This window comes from Glossina fuscipes, unplaced genomic scaffold (genome assembly GCF_014805625.2).
Source record: "Glossina fuscipes isolate IAEA_lab_2018 unplaced genomic scaffold, Yale_Gfus_2 2, whole genome shotgun sequence".
NCBI classification, from domain to species: Eukaryota; Metazoa; Arthropoda; class Insecta; order Diptera; family Glossinidae; genus Glossina; species Glossina fuscipes.
The window spans coordinates 5790234-5809699 of NW_023998416.1; the positions used below are offsets into that span (position 1 = coordinate 5790234).

Below are 19466 nucleotides of genomic sequence, written 5' to 3' on the forward strand. Positions count from 1 at the left end.
CGTCTTTGAGCCAGAATATGTCAGTGAACTCAAATTAAACAAAATATCTAAAAAACTCCGACCTGCAGATAGAATACAAGAAAATAAGACGAAAAGGCGAATGGACAAGCTTCCTTATAACAAAAGTTGGCTTTACCACAAGCTCTTCTGCGTTTCGCATACATCCGAATAAACTTAATGTACCTTTATACGGTAAGTAGTGTTGGGTATGAAAACTTATGGTTAAGTTCCGAAATCTGTCATCTTTATGTCCGCAACGGGGCAAAAGTTAAATGATACTCATTCTTATTACTCCAGGCCAATCTAAATAATCAGCTAATACAAGTCAACCTAATCAAGAAGCTTATCTTCAGAAAATATTTGATTGCGAATATTTAGCATACAAGTCATAGATATCTAGAAGAAAAACTTCGCTAACACACTTCAACAGCTTAAAGGCAGAAGTATCCAATATCGCTTCGAAAGCTTATGTAATTTTTTTTTAACAACATTTTTTAATTTTATTCTTGTCTTACTATTAAGGCATCTTAATTTTATGATTTGCAATTATATTGAAAATATGAGGCCATCATCGTTATTGCCTTTAAATAAGTGGATGATGAGCATTTCTATAAATCGTAAAGGGAAGATACAAATTAGTTTCTTAATGGATATTTGATGTACAGTTAGCGCGGCTTTACCTTAATTGCCTTAAGAAGTTAAATTTTTTGCGATGTTCGGACAAGTGTACAAAATGATCGTCCATAAATTTTAAATTTGTTACATCCGGGGATGGGAAGTCAGCCAACGGTCTACGGTTAAATAGTGTATCAGGTATAAATTCCCTTTCAAGCGGTCCACAAAGGGGTGGATAATGCAACGTAAAATCTCGTTTATATGATGTTGTGATCGCAACTTTCGTTTTCTCTGCTTCGCTACGTTTTTTGATCAAGTCGGCGTCACTTACTGGATACGACTGAAAGTTCAATTGCCTACAATGCGAACCTTTTTGTCCCGCACCAACAAGTATTCCCTTTTCTAACATATCCTGAGTCGTTGTTTTTGGTGTTTTACAAGTGGGATTAGTTTCCGTATAGTACCAATCAGTTGGCTTCGTCACCTTGTTCATATTTTTTTTCATTATCACTAAATCCTCAGTATTATGATAGAAATTGAAATCGAGCTGCAATGCTGTGCAGGACTCGGTCAATTGCCAGAGAAAACAAATGCACTTTGATGGAGAAAGAACGCGATTTGGATTTTTCATACAAGAATGTCAATGTGCGTATAGACTTTCTGTTCTGAATACCTTGAGGAACTTATTGCCACAAATACCTAAATATAGACTGAAAAAAAAGTGAACATATTAAAGACGAGCGCAGCATTTGAAAGGCGTAATTTTTGTACTTACCAGTGAACAAGAAATGAATTTTCTTCGTTGAAGATCATATAAAAAAAAATTTCGAAACTCTTTCGAAGGACCAATGCTGATAATCAACATATGTTCTTAAATCAATATAACCGCATTTAATTTAGATTCGTTCAAAAACACCCCCACAACGGTTATAAAATCCTCGAGTTTAAAATTTGCCTCTAGATTTCGTAAATTTTCAATTCATTGAAAAAACATTTTTAAAATGACAACATCCTCTGAATACGAAAGCATATGTTCGTTTTCTAGCGTTGATCGAAAAGGTAGTTAAGATATGCAAGACGTCAAATGTTCAGGAAATCTATCTATTTTTTGCAGATATGCATAAGTAATATGTACACAGTTTAGATTTCTAAGCGAACGTGCCGATCGATCCTGCAAACGAAAGGACATCTTAAAATTTCGTAGGAGGAGAAGAGAGAGAAAATATTCTACACCACCCTGTAATTATCCATATACATCGGTTTTTCATAATAAGGCGGTTAAAAAAATGGTCCGATCTGAACCATTTTCAACAGCGTCCGTTTTTGGGCCAAAATATGTCAGTAAAGCAGATTTCATCAAAATGTTTCGAAAATTGCAGTCTGTAGGTTGAACACAAAAAAACGAAGCAGACGGACGGACAGTCAAGCTCAGAACGATCAAAAAAATGATTCTAACTCTACCTCGCGTGCTTCTGATTATTGCATACTAGTCCACCCGAAACAATTTGAGCTTTAGCATAACTGCTTTCCTGCGGCCGACAATAAGGAGTAACCAGTTATTACCATAGCTACTATACTAACTATGTGTCCGTATAACATATTTTTGGTCAATATTTTAACTTATACTGATGAGCTTCATCTCTCACTTTTGTCACTCCTACGGACTCTTATAAAGCCTATTGGACGCCTTCAGAGGGCTTGGCTGGTTAAGTGGAATCTCTTCTCTCTTCCTGGAAATTGAAGCTTTATCAGCAAAAATATATTTTGAACAGTTGCCGTTGGCAGGCAGACTTGTCGTGCCCATAAACATGGGCGAAGCTATTGGCCGCTCGTTTTAATTGGTTGGGCCCATATAGCCATTAACCAGTTATATACAAACATGAAGTCGTCGACTACTACCTTCCAGTCGAGGTACGTCTCCGTACATGTCAGCTATTAATTTCCAGAACTTTGAAATTCTCATGATATTGTATTTTAATCAAAACTTTAAGAAGCTTGCAGAAGGGAAGATAGAGACTCAACACATTCGCTCAATAGCGTAGCTCTCCACGAACTTGCCTGACTAGATTTATATATATATTTAACTCATCTCCTTTTTTGTTTTTTGTTGCTTTATTTTTATATTATTATCAGGAATTTGGAATTACTTTGATAACGACATCACCTGCATTCAAAAAATTCGCTCTTTAAATAAAGTGATGCTGAGCATTCCTGTGAAATAAAATTTGAAAAAACTGTAAATAAATTGGTCCTCTCATATCTGATTTCGGCTTGCACCTTAATTGTCTGAAGAAGCCCATTTTCTTGTTAGCTTCCGACAAATTTACGAGATTATCGTCCATAAATTTGAAATTTGTTATGTCCGTGATTGGAAGCTTTCCTGCCGGTTTACGATTAAATAGTGGATGAGGCAATTCGAGTGTTGCTCGAGCTGTGGGTATGTAATCTTTTCTATAGTCCCGCCTGTAAGTTGATGTCACCTCAACTTTCTTTGGTTTTTTCTTGATGCTATCATACCTTTTCGTTATAGTATATACAGGATATGATTGAAAATTTAATTGCCGACGGAATCTACTTTTTCGTACGCCATCGCCATCAGCAAGTATTCCATTTTCTAACATATCTTGCGTCGTTGTTTTCGGAGTTTTACAAGTGGGATTAGATTCAGTATAATACCAATCGACAGTGTAATCCTTCATACTGTTTATGTTACCACTAATTCTTTTTTAAAAATTATAAATATTACATTAAAAATAAGAACAACAATAAATGTAAAAATAATGCTATTATTTTAATATTATGACAGAAATCACATTTAGAGAACTGATTACTACGTTAGCCTTTGAAAATAGCTCTCAAGCATTTTTGAGAAAGTTTCGATATTGTTAAGTAAGAAATGTTAGTTTTTCTTTCTTTTTTTCTTAATATTATTTGATAATTGCGTGTAAGGCGAAGATCTGGTAAAAGGGAATTTTCAAGGATTCCTTTAATATAAAGTTCATTGTCGTAATGTTACATCAAAATGCCAGACAAACATCTTTAAAATTGTTATTAATTAGAGGATGTCTTCTGTCTGCTTTTCTTACACAGTGATATGCATAAGTTTATGCAGCTATATGCAAGTGATAACTTCCGCTGTCTGGCGTGTCAAAGTCCTTCACATCCCTCTATTACAGGACTTTTACCAAATTGTTGTGCCAGATATGCGAATTGGGTAAGACGAGGCCTAAAAACTGAGAGCCAAGCGGTCATTGTTACATACGTTCACAGTGAAGATGAGTAGAAACGGTTCATGGTGTCTCCTACGCGTATTTCCAATGAGCAATTGGGAAAATAGCTTATAAGTCTACCTTTCCAAGAAAATCGCAAAGCTTATTATCAACAATTAACTGAATCACTCTCCGTTTTATTCAACAGTATGTGAACGTATCGAACTTAATAGAACATACACTTCAGCGGTATTAAGACCTAGAAAAAGTGTGCGAAATTTTACTAAGATCTATACATGTTAACAAGTCGCTTCTATCGACTAAAAAGACGGACCTTTGAAAGAAACTCGTTATAGCTTAGACCCTCTTAGCCTATTCAGTATAATGATTTGCATTTCCGAAATATCATTTTTCTTTCCTTCTGCTCTGATCAATATGACCCATTTCCACCATTTCTACCGATCTGTGCAAATCGTGCAAAGACTTCCAATGTTTCCACCAAATTTGAAGTCGATAGCTTCATTTTTGCGATCAGGAGAGTGCCAAAAACAAACATCACACAGATGGACAGACCGACAGTATGACAGATGGACAGACATGGCTAAATCAATTTAGAATTTCATGCTGATCAAGAATATATATATACCTCGTAGGGTCTCTCAGGCTTCCTTATGCTTGTTACATACCTTATGGGAAAAAACAAAATGTGCATACTCCCATCTTACAGTGGAGGGTATAAAAGTTAGGGAAAAAAGTGAAACAGCTTACTTACCTACATTCACGCATCTACTGTTAGTGTACGATACAAACACAATTATTTTGTTTTGCTTGGTCTCTTTTTTTCATTTTCGTTTTATTTTATTATAAACGCAAGTTAGTTCTACTAACAATTTACATTTACATTAACAATATCAAGTCATCATTTTTTTTTAAATGAACGGATGGTGGACATTTCTGTAAATGAAAATCAAAAGATATGAAATAACGTACGTTATTTATTTTTGCATTATGCAGCATTTTACCTTAATTGCCTTAAGAAGTTAATTTTCTTTCGATTTTCGGATAAATTTATAAAATGATCGTCCATAAATTTAAACGCTGATGCTTCAGTTGATGGAAAATCAGACAAAGGTCTGCGATTAAATAACGGATCTGGTGTAAATTCCGATACTAGTTTTTTCGGACATGTGTCCGGATAATGCTCCATATAGTCGCGTTTGTATGACGTTGTGATCTCAACTTTTCTTTTTTCCGCTTCCTTTCGATTTTTGATCACGTCCGCGTCGCTTATTGGATAAGATTGAAAATTCAATTGCTTACGAATGCTAATTTTTTGTCGTATACCACCGAGTAATGCTCCAGCCTCCAGCATTTCCTGGGTGGTTGTTTTTGGTGTTTTGCAACTAGGATTAGATTCCGTATAATACCAGTCAACCGACTTGGTACGATTATTCATTTCGTTTGCGTTTTATAAAAATTATAATTATTATTATTTTATGAAAAATAAGACAATTAAACAACGTGAGAAAATAATGTAATTAATATAATATTGTAACAACAATTCAGAGAATTAAATGTTTCGATTAACTTCGATAATTGTGGAAATATGACTTACTGCGAGTAGGCAACTATTTCGGAGAAACAATTTACTTAAGACGGAAACTCAACGTAACTGTCTAAAAAAATCATTTTGTCACAACCGTGTGTAAGCCTAAGTTATCAGGGAAGCACTTTTAGTATTGGTTTTTATTCCAAGTTAAAAGAAATTGAAGACACAGGAGATGGACCATGGATTTTGGCAAAAAGCGCTTAATGTGATTACCTTTAAACTTTGAAAGATGAACAATTGCTAAGGACCTCCAGCAAAGCATAAAATGTTTTATTAATTAAAGAAAATTGGAACAAATACCTTTAAAAAAAGCAATTGCAAGATTGGTTCGATGATTTTCGAACATGAAATGTACCCAATTATCTTAAGGAACTGCCTACCCCTCAGTTATGCAAAAATTAACAAGTTTATCGTAATTCTCATCTGGAAATTGATGTGAATCAGAAGAGCGAGCGCAAGGGATGGGGACATGTAAAATATCACACCGTAGTATGCTTTAGAAATCGTTGTAGAATGGGTAAGAGCATCAGGACCTATCGTTTGGGACCTGATTGGACCCGGAGGCAAATCAGTGTAACTATCAGTTAGTGGCAATATCAGCTGATGTTTTGAATTAAACCAACATTGTCTTGATCATATTCCATGCTACGTTCCATGATAGCCTTATATGCTGGATACATAAGCAAAAACTTAGGTGTAGGTTGCTTGTTCTTATTCCTTTTTGGTATAAGTTGCTTGTTTTTCTTCCTTTCTGATATAGGTTGCTTGTTCCGCTGATCCCACGGCCGAGCGGTTTACAGAGAAATCGAATCGTCTAAGAGGACCCATATCAGTGAATTTCGTTAGCAATGACGACATTTATTGTATAATGAAATGTAAATAAGAAACGTTAAGTGTTACTTAGATATTACTAAAAAGACAATAGTTAAAAAAACGGCGAGGAATCAAACTTAGGTATGGCCTGAAACCAGCTAACGTTCACCACTCTGTAAGCGAAAACTCTGCCGGATAGCCGAGTAAGTATGAGACGCGTCTGGCCAGTCCGAGTTCGCGTGTTGAAGTATCGGTACGGTTTGAGCATCCTTGGTCCGCTCTCCATCGGTTTCCCTTTTTCCCCACTTCTTTTTGACCATTACCATGTAGGAAACATCTTTTGAGCGACTTCTTATATAAGAAAAAAAATTCTGGGAACGAGGAGAAAGATAGGAAGAACAGCAGAACCGCGTCAATAATGGATCATAATAGCAAATAATCATTAGATTGACCTACAAGCAGGACTAATACTTGATAATTAATTAGCAAAATAATATCGAGCCTAACATGCTGGTTTTATTGAGCTAAATATATTTCGATGAATGGTAAGGTAATGTTCCGAAAATAAAATGGAAGTTTTGTTTTTATCATTATAATTTTTAATTATTTTAATTTTATTTTTTCACTTTCCAACTTATTTAGAATAAACATATTGACGAGAACTTAAAAACTTTCAAAATGTAAATTGCAAACAAAAACAAAAAAGACAATATAAAATTAATAATATTAAAAAAAAAAAAAATTTTTAATTTGCTTCAATACGGAAGAAAAAATAAAAATTGATTTTCATAAGATCTTTTGTATTTTTTTTTTTTTTGGTTTTGTTTTTTTTTTAATTAATAAGTTAAGTAATAAATTTGTTTAAATTTATCTAAATATTTGTGTGCCTATGTCTTGTGGTATTTTTACTTAAGAATTAAGTTTTAATTTAATTTTTGTTTTTTAATTTTTTTTCTTATTATTTTACTTTTTGGGTCTTAATTATTTAACAATATCGTAAATTTAAATTTTTATGTATATGTGGCAATGCTTAAAAAAATAATTGCAATTTATGAAAATAGCTGACAAAAAAATTTTTTTAAGTTCTTATTATTATTTATTTAATCATGGTTGAATTATTAATTATTACGTTAGCTCAGGTTTTCCTCTTCTTTTGGATATCTTGATCTTTTGTTAAAAAATGTTTTCTTAAGTCAAATTTGGAAAAAAAATATTAAATACTTTTAAGGTATTTTGTTATCAAAAGGTTTTTTTCATTTTTTATTTTTCTTTATTTTTTTATTTTTTAAACCTTTTAGTAAAGTTTCAGTTGCTTACAGAGTTTTCTCTTCGCTTTCTTCTATTTTCTTTTTATTTATTTTTTTTTACTAATTTTTTATGTAGAAGAATGTATAACAATAATGTAATAATCAAGTAGTATGAAACGGTTTTAAAGTATTAATTTACATAATTACATATGTATGTATGTAAATAGTATATACATATATATTATGTATGTTTGGTTTTTTAAGGACTTTTTTCTTGCAGTTGCTTTTTTTTACCCACCGTTAAAAGAAGCGGGCTACCTCATTCTTACTTCTCATTCTCGTTCTTAACTTGGGAATGCAATTACGCTCTATCCCTGGATTTGTGGTACAGTGGTGAAACATTGCGCAAACTCAATTTTAGGTGAGGTCAGCTAGAAGTAGGGAACTAAGTAAGGTAAAGAAATTGGGACAACAATATTTTGGTGGGACATTGCCCAATTACACCATTTCGATTAATAATGTTATTTAGGTAACAAAATAGGTGATCCGATCCGAAAGACTTGCAATAGCGTTCGGCCTTGAATCAAAATATATATATATGTACCAAATTCCATCGAAAAATTTCAAAAATTTCGGCTTGTAGGTTACAAGACAGACAGACAGACAAGATTTTTAATATGACTTCTCACTTTTGACAGATTTCCTATTCGTGTAACATGGTAAAAATCAGAAGGAAGTCAACAAAGAGGAAGAGGTAGGGAGATGGACGCAGCCTAGCGGATGTATGCCCAAGCGGTAAGTCACAGTCACTGTACCTACGACTAAAGCAAACTTTACCAAGCTTGAGAGTTGAACTCGCGAATACTAACTTGATAATCGGAATTCTTACTTACAGGGCTACGCATGCGGATATGCATGCAAAATTAATTGCATCGCTGGATTTTCCATCAAGGAGTCAAGGCGATATATCGAAAGAAATTTATTTCGTTTTGAAAGTAGGTTTTTTTCGGGCTTGTCAAATTGCAGTCCTTGAGATGTAAACCTGCGAGCGCTGATCGCGATTCGTACCTATTCGACCACTTATGTGATCCAGCTTAGAATCACTTTCTAGATCGATCGATCGCTATAACAGAAGATTCGTCTATCTCAAGGCTTTCTTCCCTCCAAACTTAATACCACCAATGATGTAGGGAATAAGAAGTCGATAATTTCAATATATAGAATGCCTTTAAAAGTGCACTCTGTTGTCGTTTCTTATTTTGAGGTGAATTCTTCGTGTTGGCTTCCTTCTTCCTCCTCTTCCTCTTGGAATTATATTCCCCTTATCAATATTTTGCGAGTAACCGTATGATCATGACAATTTTACATAAGGTAGCTTTAGCGCGATGTTAAATAATCGAACGAACCATTGAATGCTTGGTGAATAAATTCGGATCTACCTATGTTGTCCGTTGCGCTACTAAAACAAGAGTGGAAACAATAAAGGAAAAATGAAGGCAGTACGTAGAGTGCTGATAACTTCGATAAGAATTCGGAAATTGCGTAACGGACAATGCTTTGATCGGTAATCCTGCTTTCACAAGTAATCCTGTCATTGAATGGCAGCAATTGCTTTCTTCCGATATGTAATTTGGCGCAAATGAAGACGGGCGAGAAAAGAATCATTAAAACTGAAAACGAGGTTTGCCGAGAGAAAGCCTTTGTAGGGAAGCTTGCAGCATTTATCCAAAGCGTACAAGATTCATTTTAACCCATTGAGAAGCCCGCGCGATTACTAAAGCATTCTTTGATTCGGTAGGTATCAGAAAAAATTCGCCCTAAGGCAAATATAACTTTCTTCTCTAGTTGTGTTATGCTTTTTTGTGGTTTTAAGTTCATTGTAGTAATAATTTGTAATTAGCTAGTTTTGGTAGCTTCTTTAGGTGTGGGTGACTTACTTATGTGATTATATTTAGCTATAAACTAAACTTAAAAAAATTTTATTTGTTATCTTTAAAGTATTTTTATATATATATATATATACGTATATATATATATGTACATATATATATATTCTTTTTTTACATAATTACGTTTGCTATTATAGCCTTAAAGTAATGTTTGCTTTTTTACAAATTTGAATACAAAAAAAATCTATTTCAAGAGTTTAGGAAAGGAAAAGAGAGTAAATCCCGCCAGATCACTTTGAATTCAGTACACGTGACTTACTATAATATAACACGTGTTCTGCTTGTAATCTTTTTTTTTTTTTCTTTTTCTTAAAATGTGCAGCGGTTGGAATTGTAAAAGACTGCTTGTCGGGATGGATCAGATCAATTTATATTTATTATCCTTTGAGTTTTTAATTAAAAGAAAGAAATGTTTCAAATTGTATTTCAATGATTTTCGGAGTGTTTTGTTAAAAAATAAAAGAAAAAAGAATACTAAAAAAAACTGTTTATTTTAAAATAGTTGCAAATTAAAAACAATTTGTAAATGTTACGCAAGTTATTGATGAATTAAGCCAGCAGAGGAAATCTAATAGTTCCATTATTATAAACGATGTTCGAATTTTAATTTTTATACTATTTTACAATATAATCTTAATAGATAAAGTTACAGTCGTGTAAGACGGATTATCACGTATCCTACCTACACTTCTCTTAACAGAATTCTTTATTTATGCCGGCAATAAAATGCAAAAAGCTTTACTTTACTTCTATGTAAAGGCATACTTCTCGCCGAAGCTCTTTTGACATATTTACTATCCGTTGAGTTTCATTTTTTTTTTTTTTATCTGAGCAAAAGACATTGGTAATGTGTCCCTGACGTGAATACTCAATTCCCATGTCAGGTTCAAAATTTAGTCAGACTCAAGATTCGCTGTCTTCTGTTTAGTAATTCTTATTAAACCCTGGTAATCATCTCCAAATTTTTATTTTTACTTCATTCTTTTAATTATTTAAAACTTTCAATTTGCCAAACACCTGGTGTTTGATTCTGCAGATGGTCTCGCATTGACATAGGGTATGATGGGACGTTTCCCTTGTCCCTTGTCAGAATCTGTATGAATTGGTATCACACATACTCATACTTTTCAAGTGAATTATGGCTCGTGGAGAAACCGTCCCAGTAGTTTGTGTGTTACACCGTTAGATTTTATAAATCTTTTTCCTTTCATTGTCCTGGGCCTTGTTTTCAAAGGCAACCCCATTTTTTTTGTGCCCATTGCAATACCAGCCTATTAATTTGGTTTTTCGATACAGAAAAAACCTACCAAAGCCCCCCGGTCTCTCCTCGGCTCTCGGCTTGCACTGTCAACTCTTTGAGACAGAATAGTAATTTCGGATATAAATTTATTTTGAAAAGTTTGGAAGCGTTCTCATAAAAAGGATAACAAAGTGCAATTTTTGGTATCTTAAGGGTATTTGAATGCAGAGGATGTGAAGAAATGGTGTAGTAAATTCTGCACGACTATGACATTTTAAGTATTGTCATGATGCTCTTGAAACATATTTGTTAAGAATGAAGTGGAGACAATTTACGACGAAAAAATGTTGCCCAACGTATTATTGGAAATATTTTGAAAAATTATTAGAAAATTAGAAATTAAAAAAAGCTTCCAGAACTTGCACCGAAAACAGCATCATCGTCTGGTCATTCAAATCAAAATATATATATAATATAAATTTCCGTTTTGAAAGTATTTCCTCCGTGAGCTTATTGCAAAGTAAGTAACCAAAGGTAAAACATTTACGTTTAATAGAAAACGAGTGAAAAAAGAATAAAATATAAATAATATAAAAAAATTTTGGGCGAAAAACATTTAACACAAATTATATATAAGCCACTAAATCTATTTACAAATACAGTAACGTAATAATGATAACTAAATGTTCTTTAAAATGATAGTAAAATAATAGATAGATAGAAATCTAAAAATGTAAACATTAATATCAAATTGAGTATAAAATATAATCTTAGTTTGCTGAAGGAATATTAAAGAGATTTCATGACACGAATTATATAATAATTTTTTAATTAAATTTTAAAAAATATTTGCTTTATTCTCCAAATGAAAATCAAGAAATTGTGCAAAAATCTTTTCAATGCATTGATTTTATATACAAAAGATTTTATCACCAAAGAAGCAAAAATTAGATAATATCATCCTTCAATGAAGAAGAGATCCTTATCGCTTATGACTTCAAATTCAAAGACAAAAACTCGAACATGTTAAGATCAACTTGGAAAATCGATATGGTTAGCGAATAAAAGTGCCCACAATACTTGCAAAATTAAAGCAGGTCCAGGTATGTTGACTTCGTCCATCTATTAGTATCTCAATGGCTGAGTCTAATTATAAGATTTCAAGGGCGTTCAAAAAGAATTCTTTTTTTTTGAAATATGTCAAAAAAAAAAGTTCCAGAAACGGTTTTGATAGGATAACATAACTTTGATAAAGCCTTGAACATGTCCCCTTAAGAGAGTTGGAATCAAAGATGTCTTGCTAACACGCCCATAATTAATGATTAACACTTTCTAAGGTGATTGATGTCAAATCGCCTTATGACGACTTTTCGACAAAGTGAGTTTTCAAATTAAAGTAAAGAATGTAGAGAGAGAGAGAGATAGAAATAGAGAGAGAGAGAGAGAGAGAGAGAGAGAGAGAGAGAGAAAAAGTGAAAAGAAAGAGCCAAATTTTTGAAATTTTTTTTCCTTTTTTTCTTTCAATTTTTTTTTTTCCTATTGATTTGTTTCTCGTTAAGATTAACTTTCACGTTATTATAATTAAGTTCTAAAATTATAATTATTTAAAATATTAAAGCTGGCTCATAATCAATATACACAATATATGCGTATTTAAGACTATATATGTGAGTGTGTGTGTGATTTCCTTATCATATTTCTACAAACATTTAAAATAGAACTTTGAAATATCAATTTCGAGGCTTAAGTAAAAATATTTCTTCTTTCTCGCTTAAAAGTGAAAAACATTTTACAATTATTTACTCATTTGTTGTTGTTGTTGTTGCTTTTTTCTTGTTATTTTTGTTGCTGTTGATTTTTTTCTATATATATTCAATTAATGTAATATAATTAGCTAAAATTTAAGACACATTAGGCTTGTTAGCATTTATACTTTTTTTCTTTTATAATAATAAGTAAAGTAAATCAACTTTACTTGAATAACAAAGCGTTTGTTTTATTTTTTTTTTTTTTTTATTTGAAATTTAACCAAAAAACGAGAAGTAAAAAAAAAAAAATAAGTAAATAAATAAATAAAAATGTTTAAATGAATTTTCGGTGTATTTTTAAGAATTTGGCACTTTTCCAAAATGCTATTAAGTTTATTACATGAAAGATTGGGAAAAACCAAAAAACAATATATATTTTCTTTTGTTTTTTATTTGGTTTTGTTTTTTGTTTTTTTTTTTTTGTATTTATTATGTAAATTCTTATTTGGTTCTTGATTATTTTGACTAACTACTCTAATTCATAAATAAATTAATTATTAAATACATGAAATCTCTTTAATAGGGGTACGATGCATTTTCACTACTTAAAATGTCCTCTTCATCTTCTTCGACAATGATTTTGTTGCGTATGGCGTTTGTGATGGCATCGACATTGGTGAACGACGATGTCGCGTAGTCTGTTTTATCCATGCTGCCGACAGTCTCTTTGTGACGACTTCTGAGCAATTGTTGCTGATGATGATGATGTTGTTGCTGTTTGTTTGTGTACGCTGTATGTGGATGTTCGGAGTGATGTAAGTGTATAAGTTCCTGGGTGGTAGCGATTGAATCCTGGAGTGGTGTTGTAGATGACGATTGTGATGGTTGCAAGACTAATGAACTAGATGATATTGAAGTTTTAGGAGTTGAATGAAGCAGAGGCACGGTAGTTTGATGGCTTGTATCGTAACGTGACGCACTACCACTACTACTACTATGATGATTACTACTATTATTACTATTGTTAGCCGTATGCATGGAGGAAGCGAAGGCGAGGGAAGAGGTATAACGCGTTTTATTGTTGGTGGTGGTGGTTTGTGATTGTTTCTGATTAAGATGATCGTGTAGGTGGTAATGATGATCGACATTACTACTACTGCTACTACCACTAATATGACTGGCTGCGGCAGTTAAATTTGTTCTATGATCTGTTCTCACCTTTGACGTTGAGGCAGCTTGTATTGCCGTCGCCGTCTTGCCTGACTTATCGATCTGATCCCACCCCTATATCCACGATTCCTACATGGCATTCAGCATTCTCCTACTACTCCCACCACCTCTGTGTGGACTGTATTCATCGCGATCGACAACGGGTGGACCGCGCCTTGTAGTAGGCGCTGATGGTGGCAAATCGCGTGGATCAATGCGGGCTGTTGCACCGCTACCATAACGACCTCCTCTTAAATCATCTCTTTCGTGCAACAGCTCAGCGTCCTCCATCAAACGACTGCCCCTCGCCAAATGCGAAGCATGAGCTCCGCTCGCTGCTCCCCTCGCGGTAGGATAATCCATGCCATAATTGCGTTCATCCAATAATTCTTCACTATTTAAATCATACTGCATCAGATCACGTTCCCGAGCATGTAATCGTTCCCGTTCACGTTCACGCTCAAAACGATCCCGTTCCCGTTCACGATCAAATCGTTCACGCTCATAACCATGATGACGTCCTGTTGCCGGACGACGACTATGAGCATACGGAACACCGCCTGTAATTTACATACAATTCGTACTATCATAAGAAAATATGAACCCTTTAAAGTTTCATAACAAAAAACTAAACTGGATTAATTTCAATAGTAAAGGAAAAAGGATTTTTTTTTCCCATACAAAAACGAAAAACATAAACTAGGCATTCGCACTCGTAAAGGTGGAGTATTTATATTTGTAGGTAAGTAATTAGGTATCTATATGTATATATATATAAATATATATTTGTATTTCATATAACATGTCATAACATAAATACAACTTAAAATCAAACAACCCAAAATGATTAATATTATAAAAAACAAATCACAAACTCGATTAATAAATCTAATATAAAAAAGAAAAATAAAGAACGTTTATCGAACGTTATTTAAACGAAACTTTGATGATAGGGAGGACTACAAAAATTTCGACATTTAATTAATGGATAAGAAAAAGAGGCAATCAATCGAATTAATTCCATTTCATTCCATATTTCGAAGTTGCAAACATCACATATTCAATCTGACATTTCAATTGGCTTTTCCTTGTATACACATTGTGTTCTTACGACTGCCTCCCTTTAAAGCATACATAGCCGTTTATCCGATAGCCGAATATCGCAAATAACCGTGAAATATCCGAAGCGACATTGACGTAGTATTTCACGTTCAATAATTGTCTCCTGTACAGTTCGTTCATAGACTATGAGCAAGTCTTAAGAAGACTAAAGGGTATTAATAAAAGACCTGGCATTAATTAATTCTCATTGTCATTGTATCTGATTAGAAGTTGAATAAATAAAGTCACTCAGGTCAATTCTGACTATCCGAAGCCTTAATATTTCTAGATTGCAGAATACCTGTCACCTTTTTTTAAATAAATTTCTCTTAGGAATTAAGCGCTATTAGATTTCGTGTACCAGATTAAAGGATAGCAACAAATTGATGCCGATTTTCCGAGCAAAATTGTCTTTAGCAATTAGGCTTATTTTCACCTTGATGGGTTGTTAATCTACAAATTTCTTGCCCTTAGGATTCAGAAATCCCAGATGTGATTATTGAGAAACAAACATGGTTATTTTTGCATGGAACTATTTCCCTTCCAAAATTGTCGCCGTCAAACAACAAGGTGCAAGGAGTTTTATAATAATCAAATGTTTGTGTCTCTGTGCCTGCTTGATATGAAGGTGAATGACATTTGGGTTCAACAAGACGGCGCTACATCCCATACAGTGTGAGAAACAATTCGGTTACTACATGACCCGTTTAAATCCCGAGACAATCTATGTATGACAAAATGTGTAGTATCAACAATCTAAGTTTCTGCCTTAAGGGGTTCTTCAAAAGATATATCGATATCGGTCTGCAAGAAATATTCAGATAATTTAGCTTAAAGTTTACAAATTATTTTGTTATCCGTGACAATTAATATGAAGAGTTCCACTTAATTAAAAATCTCATTCTCATTCTTCTTTTTAAACCGATTGAATTTTATAGCGATCATCAAGGTGAAATTTATTTTTGGCAGCAACTTTCTTTAAACAAAAAACTTTCTAGCAAAGGTCCTTTATTCGACGTCTTTAAGCTGTCAATTGAACAATTAGTTAAGTAGGCTTTAATAGAGTTTGCTTTCATGAGAGCCCCTATGGTGCGATCTAAAAAATAGATTAGCGAGTAAGCATTCGGCCGCGACAGAATCTTTTATAACCTCCACCGTGGGCCGATTACGTGATTTTATAGAAGAAAAGTAAAAATTTATATCGTGTGTCGGTGGTAGCTTAGGAGAAGAAAACCTAGGCAACCGGAATGTACACAATTAGTACTCGCCTTTATATAATATTGTGGGTGGTTAAAAGGGCTTGTCCTTATATTGTACTGTGGACGAGTCTTTCCATCGATTTGCTGCATTTTTAATACAGGTAGACAACTGTGTTTTGCGATCGTGAGTATTCTTGCTATCGTAATTAGAACAGATAGTTGGACGGACTAACGAATGTTTCTAGAATGATTTAGATTTGACACTGGTCAATAATATCTAAACTTTATATGGTCTCTGAGGCCGATTTCAGATCAGGTCTTGTAGGTTATGTTGTACTCCGGTCGTGTTCTTAGCCGATTTGGCCCAATTTCATTGCCAACTTTCGCGCAACAACTTGCAATCTTTGTGCCAAATTTAAAGCTGATTGGAGCATTTTTACGGCCAAGAAAATGTTTATTACAGGCATTATACACAGACAGACGGACGTCCTTAAATTGGTTTATAATTTTACACTAATCAAGAATATATATGAATCTATATGGGGTTTCTGCGGCTTCCTGCTGGATGTTACAAACGTTTTAACAAATGAAATACACTCCTAACACTTAGATGATGGGTATAAAAATTCTTCCAAAGTCCAATAAGGTATACAAGCAATTAAAGGTAAGACGATCGGCTGGTAAGGAATATGAAGTTTTACTTGCAAAGGCAATGAAAACTTGAATTAAAACAAATAAATATCAAATTGGAATAATTTATAAATATCTATACAAAGATTTAACGAAAGCGAGTATTGACAGATTAACGTCTCATAAAGTTATTATGCAGATTGGTTGAACTTTTAGATAAGGTACATAGTGAATTAAATGCAAAGAAACGGGCTATTTTACAAAAGGAAATAGGAATTAAACAACAAACATAACGAAATTAAATTTTAATTGAAATAACTCCGGAGTACTCACTAAATGAAAGATATAAGAGAACATTTAAGAAATGAACAAATGAAGATAACGACTAGAGCGATGATAGAAGAACTCAACACGAAACGAAACGGAAATAGACTAAATCTTTTGGAGGACAATTGAAAGTAGGGCTGTTTTTTTTCTTTTTTTTTTTTTTTGCAATATCCATGTTATATACGAACAATACCAGGAGTGACTAAAAAAGTAAATATAGGGCAACAAAAAGTTTTAAGAAAAATTAGAGAAAAACAACTTAAGAAAATAAGTAAATATATGCAAAGAATGAAGTTGTTGTTGGGATAATAAAAGGAATTTTTTTAATGGTGAGGATTAGTGACTTAAAAAAAAAAAATGAAACATAAAAAAATAAATAAAAATTAAGAAATTTTTAAATGTCATACTCGTAGAGGGTTTAGAGGAGTGGTGCAGTTTGGTTTGAGCAGCTCTGATTGTTTCAGGATTGTCTCTTAGCATTTATTTGTTTTTGTTTTGTTTTTGTTTTTTTTTTTTTTAAGAATAGCAGGACTTTGATGATTTTAAAATGAAACTTTTCTTAAATAAATCTCGTAAATGTACCAGGTGGTAGGTCTTGTGTGGTAAAAGCTGAAAATATGTTGGAGTTGGTTTTTCGATTAAAAATATAAAAACTTATAATAATACGAAAATGAAGAAAATTTGCAAACAAAAAAAAAAAAAAAATAAAAAAAGCATAACACAATATATAATAAGCGCATATTTATTTAAATAAATTTGTTTAAAAACTTGGAGGCTTTCTTGATAAACAGCTGTTTTGCATGGAGCGTTTAGTACACTCGAATATTTAACCTCAATCTCTTCTGTGCTACATAAGAGCATGAGACAATGTCTTCTTTGCAAATTGCTTTTTGGTCTATTGATGTGGACTAAATGTTTTCTAGATTTATTTTTGTAATGGGATTTCGCATATTTCACTTATGAAAATCAGTTGTACGATCTTTTAAGTGCATATGTGATCAGAGACGTAGCTCTATTTGGACATAACAATAGGAATTGAGAATAAGTTAAATGAAGAATTAAAATAATTGATAAAGTTATGGTTTTTACACAATCATAGTCTATTTCGTATCTGCACATACAGCCATAGCTAGCCGAAAACCCTTTAAGTTTGCAACAATTATTCGCGAAGTTCGATCCAAGATAAATTTTCAATTTTTTTTTTTTTTATTTAGATATATTTTATATTTTCTCTGAACGACCAAAACCAAAATAGGCAAAAAAAAAACGCTATGTTCGGCCACGGTTCATTAAATGTCACTCCACTTTCAGAAAAGGCGTTATATGAGAAATAGTCGAAGAGTAGTCCGATTTGAACCATTTTCAAAGCGTTCGATCTTTGGCCGAAGGCGCGCTATATGTTGAAGACAAGAAACCGAGGCGGATGGAGGGACGGACAAACTTAGATCAATGGGTATAATAAAAGGCGGGTCTATCTCAAGTCCTTATGTGCATTGCATACATCTATACAATCTTAACATACCCTTGTACCACAAGCGATTTAGCGTGTAAAAATTTAAAAAAGAAGATAGACTATTTCGGTTGTCGTGCTTCCCGCTCGGTCAAGTGATTGAAACGATAAACGAGACGAATAGTTCATATGACGTTTTCACCGGTTATCTCAACATCCAATCGAACTTATGATCACTTCTTGGGGGCCCTACGGTTGGATCCCAAGCGTCTCGTTGCATTCACTTTTATTAAATTTTACACATATATCGTGTTTTTCGGGTTCGCAATAAAAGTGAAAATGATTTTTTTATAGAAATAGAATTACGAATTACGAGAGCTGGTTTAAAAGTATAATTATAGTTAAACCACTATGAGTTGCTTAACTTTCAAAAATTGGTATATGTGCATAACTGGTGGGCAAATCCATATTCTCTGAAGCGGAAAAAAGAATATGATTTATTCTTGAATTCGGAAAACAGCTGTTTGTCGTTCGCTTCTTTTCCTCTTTGTCTACGTAATTAATTTAGGTTTTCTAGGTAAACGCTTTAATGTACTTAAAAATATTTTTAAAAAATTCTACGGTATATTGTTAAGCGAAAAACATTTTAATAAAAATAAATGAAAAATTAAATGAAATTTTTTAATGAAAATCATTTATAAACAAAATCAAAGTATTGATTTGTTGGATTTTAATTCAAAAATGTTTACCTTGATCCCAATCGAATTCTCTATTCCAATCCCGATCTCGTTCTCTTTCCCATTCTCTTGCTCTCTCACGTTCCCATTCTAAGTCACGTTGACGTTCGCGCGGTGTACGACCCCCCTTTGTAAATTCGCGATCCCAATAATCACGTTCGTAGTCGCTATCCCTTTCTCGATCACGTTCCCGACTGCCTTCGCGTTCGCGACTACTCTCACGTTCGCTAGAACCCATTCTATAGTCACGCGTTTCTTCGTCCATAATACCGCCCACTATTCACATGAGAAAGCAATTGAATTTCATCATCATCGCAAGAGAACGAGTAAGTAAGAGTTTCGATTGTTTGTTTGTTTGAGTTTACGAAAAGAAAAAATCACAA

The 19466-nt window shown here is 33.2% G+C and overlaps 3 protein-coding genes across 18 annotated transcripts in view; all 3 read right to left on the bottom strand.

Moving 5' to 3' along the window:
- Window positions 1-583: 583 nt before the first annotated feature.
- On the bottom strand, window positions 584-1108 carry LOC119632857. The gene is made up of 2 exons (XM_038025990.1): window positions 681-1108; window positions 584-608 (listed from the first exon to the last, which is right to left on the bottom strand). The coding sequence occupies exons 1-2, from the start codon at window positions 1106-1108 to the stop codon at window positions 584-586; spliced, it is 453 nt and encodes a 150-aa protein (XP_037881918.1).
- A 3645-nt stretch (window positions 1109-4753) lies between these two features.
- Window positions 4754-13730, bottom strand: LOC119632858. The gene is made up of 3 exons (XM_038025991.1): window positions 13649-13730; window positions 4847-6617; window positions 4754-4778 (listed from the first exon to the last, which is right to left on the bottom strand). The coding sequence occupies exons 2-3, from the start codon at window positions 5278-5280 to the stop codon at window positions 4754-4756; spliced, it is 459 nt and encodes a 152-aa protein (XP_037881919.1). The 5' UTR covers window positions 5281-6617; window positions 13649-13730.
- Window positions 13642-19466, bottom strand: part of LOC119633650 (voltage-dependent L-type calcium channel subunit beta-2) — a 30570-nt gene continuing 24745 nt past the window's right edge. For 9 of the 16 annotated variants that reach the window (XM_038027301.1, XM_038027300.1, XM_038027306.1 and 6 more), the window contains 2 exons: window positions 19096-19359; window positions 13642-14199 (listed from right to left, as the gene is read on the bottom strand). In XM_038027301.1, the coding sequence (XP_037883229.1) occupies window positions 13730-14199; window positions 19096-19359 (734 nt within the window). In that variant the 3' untranslated portion in view covers window positions 13642-13729. Of the gene's footprint in view, window positions 14200-16902; window positions 17099-17401; window positions 17506-19095; window positions 19360-19466 lie in introns of those variants that run through there. The other 7 variants (XM_038027304.1, XM_038027303.1, XM_038027302.1 and 4 more) reach the window with 3 other exon arrangements.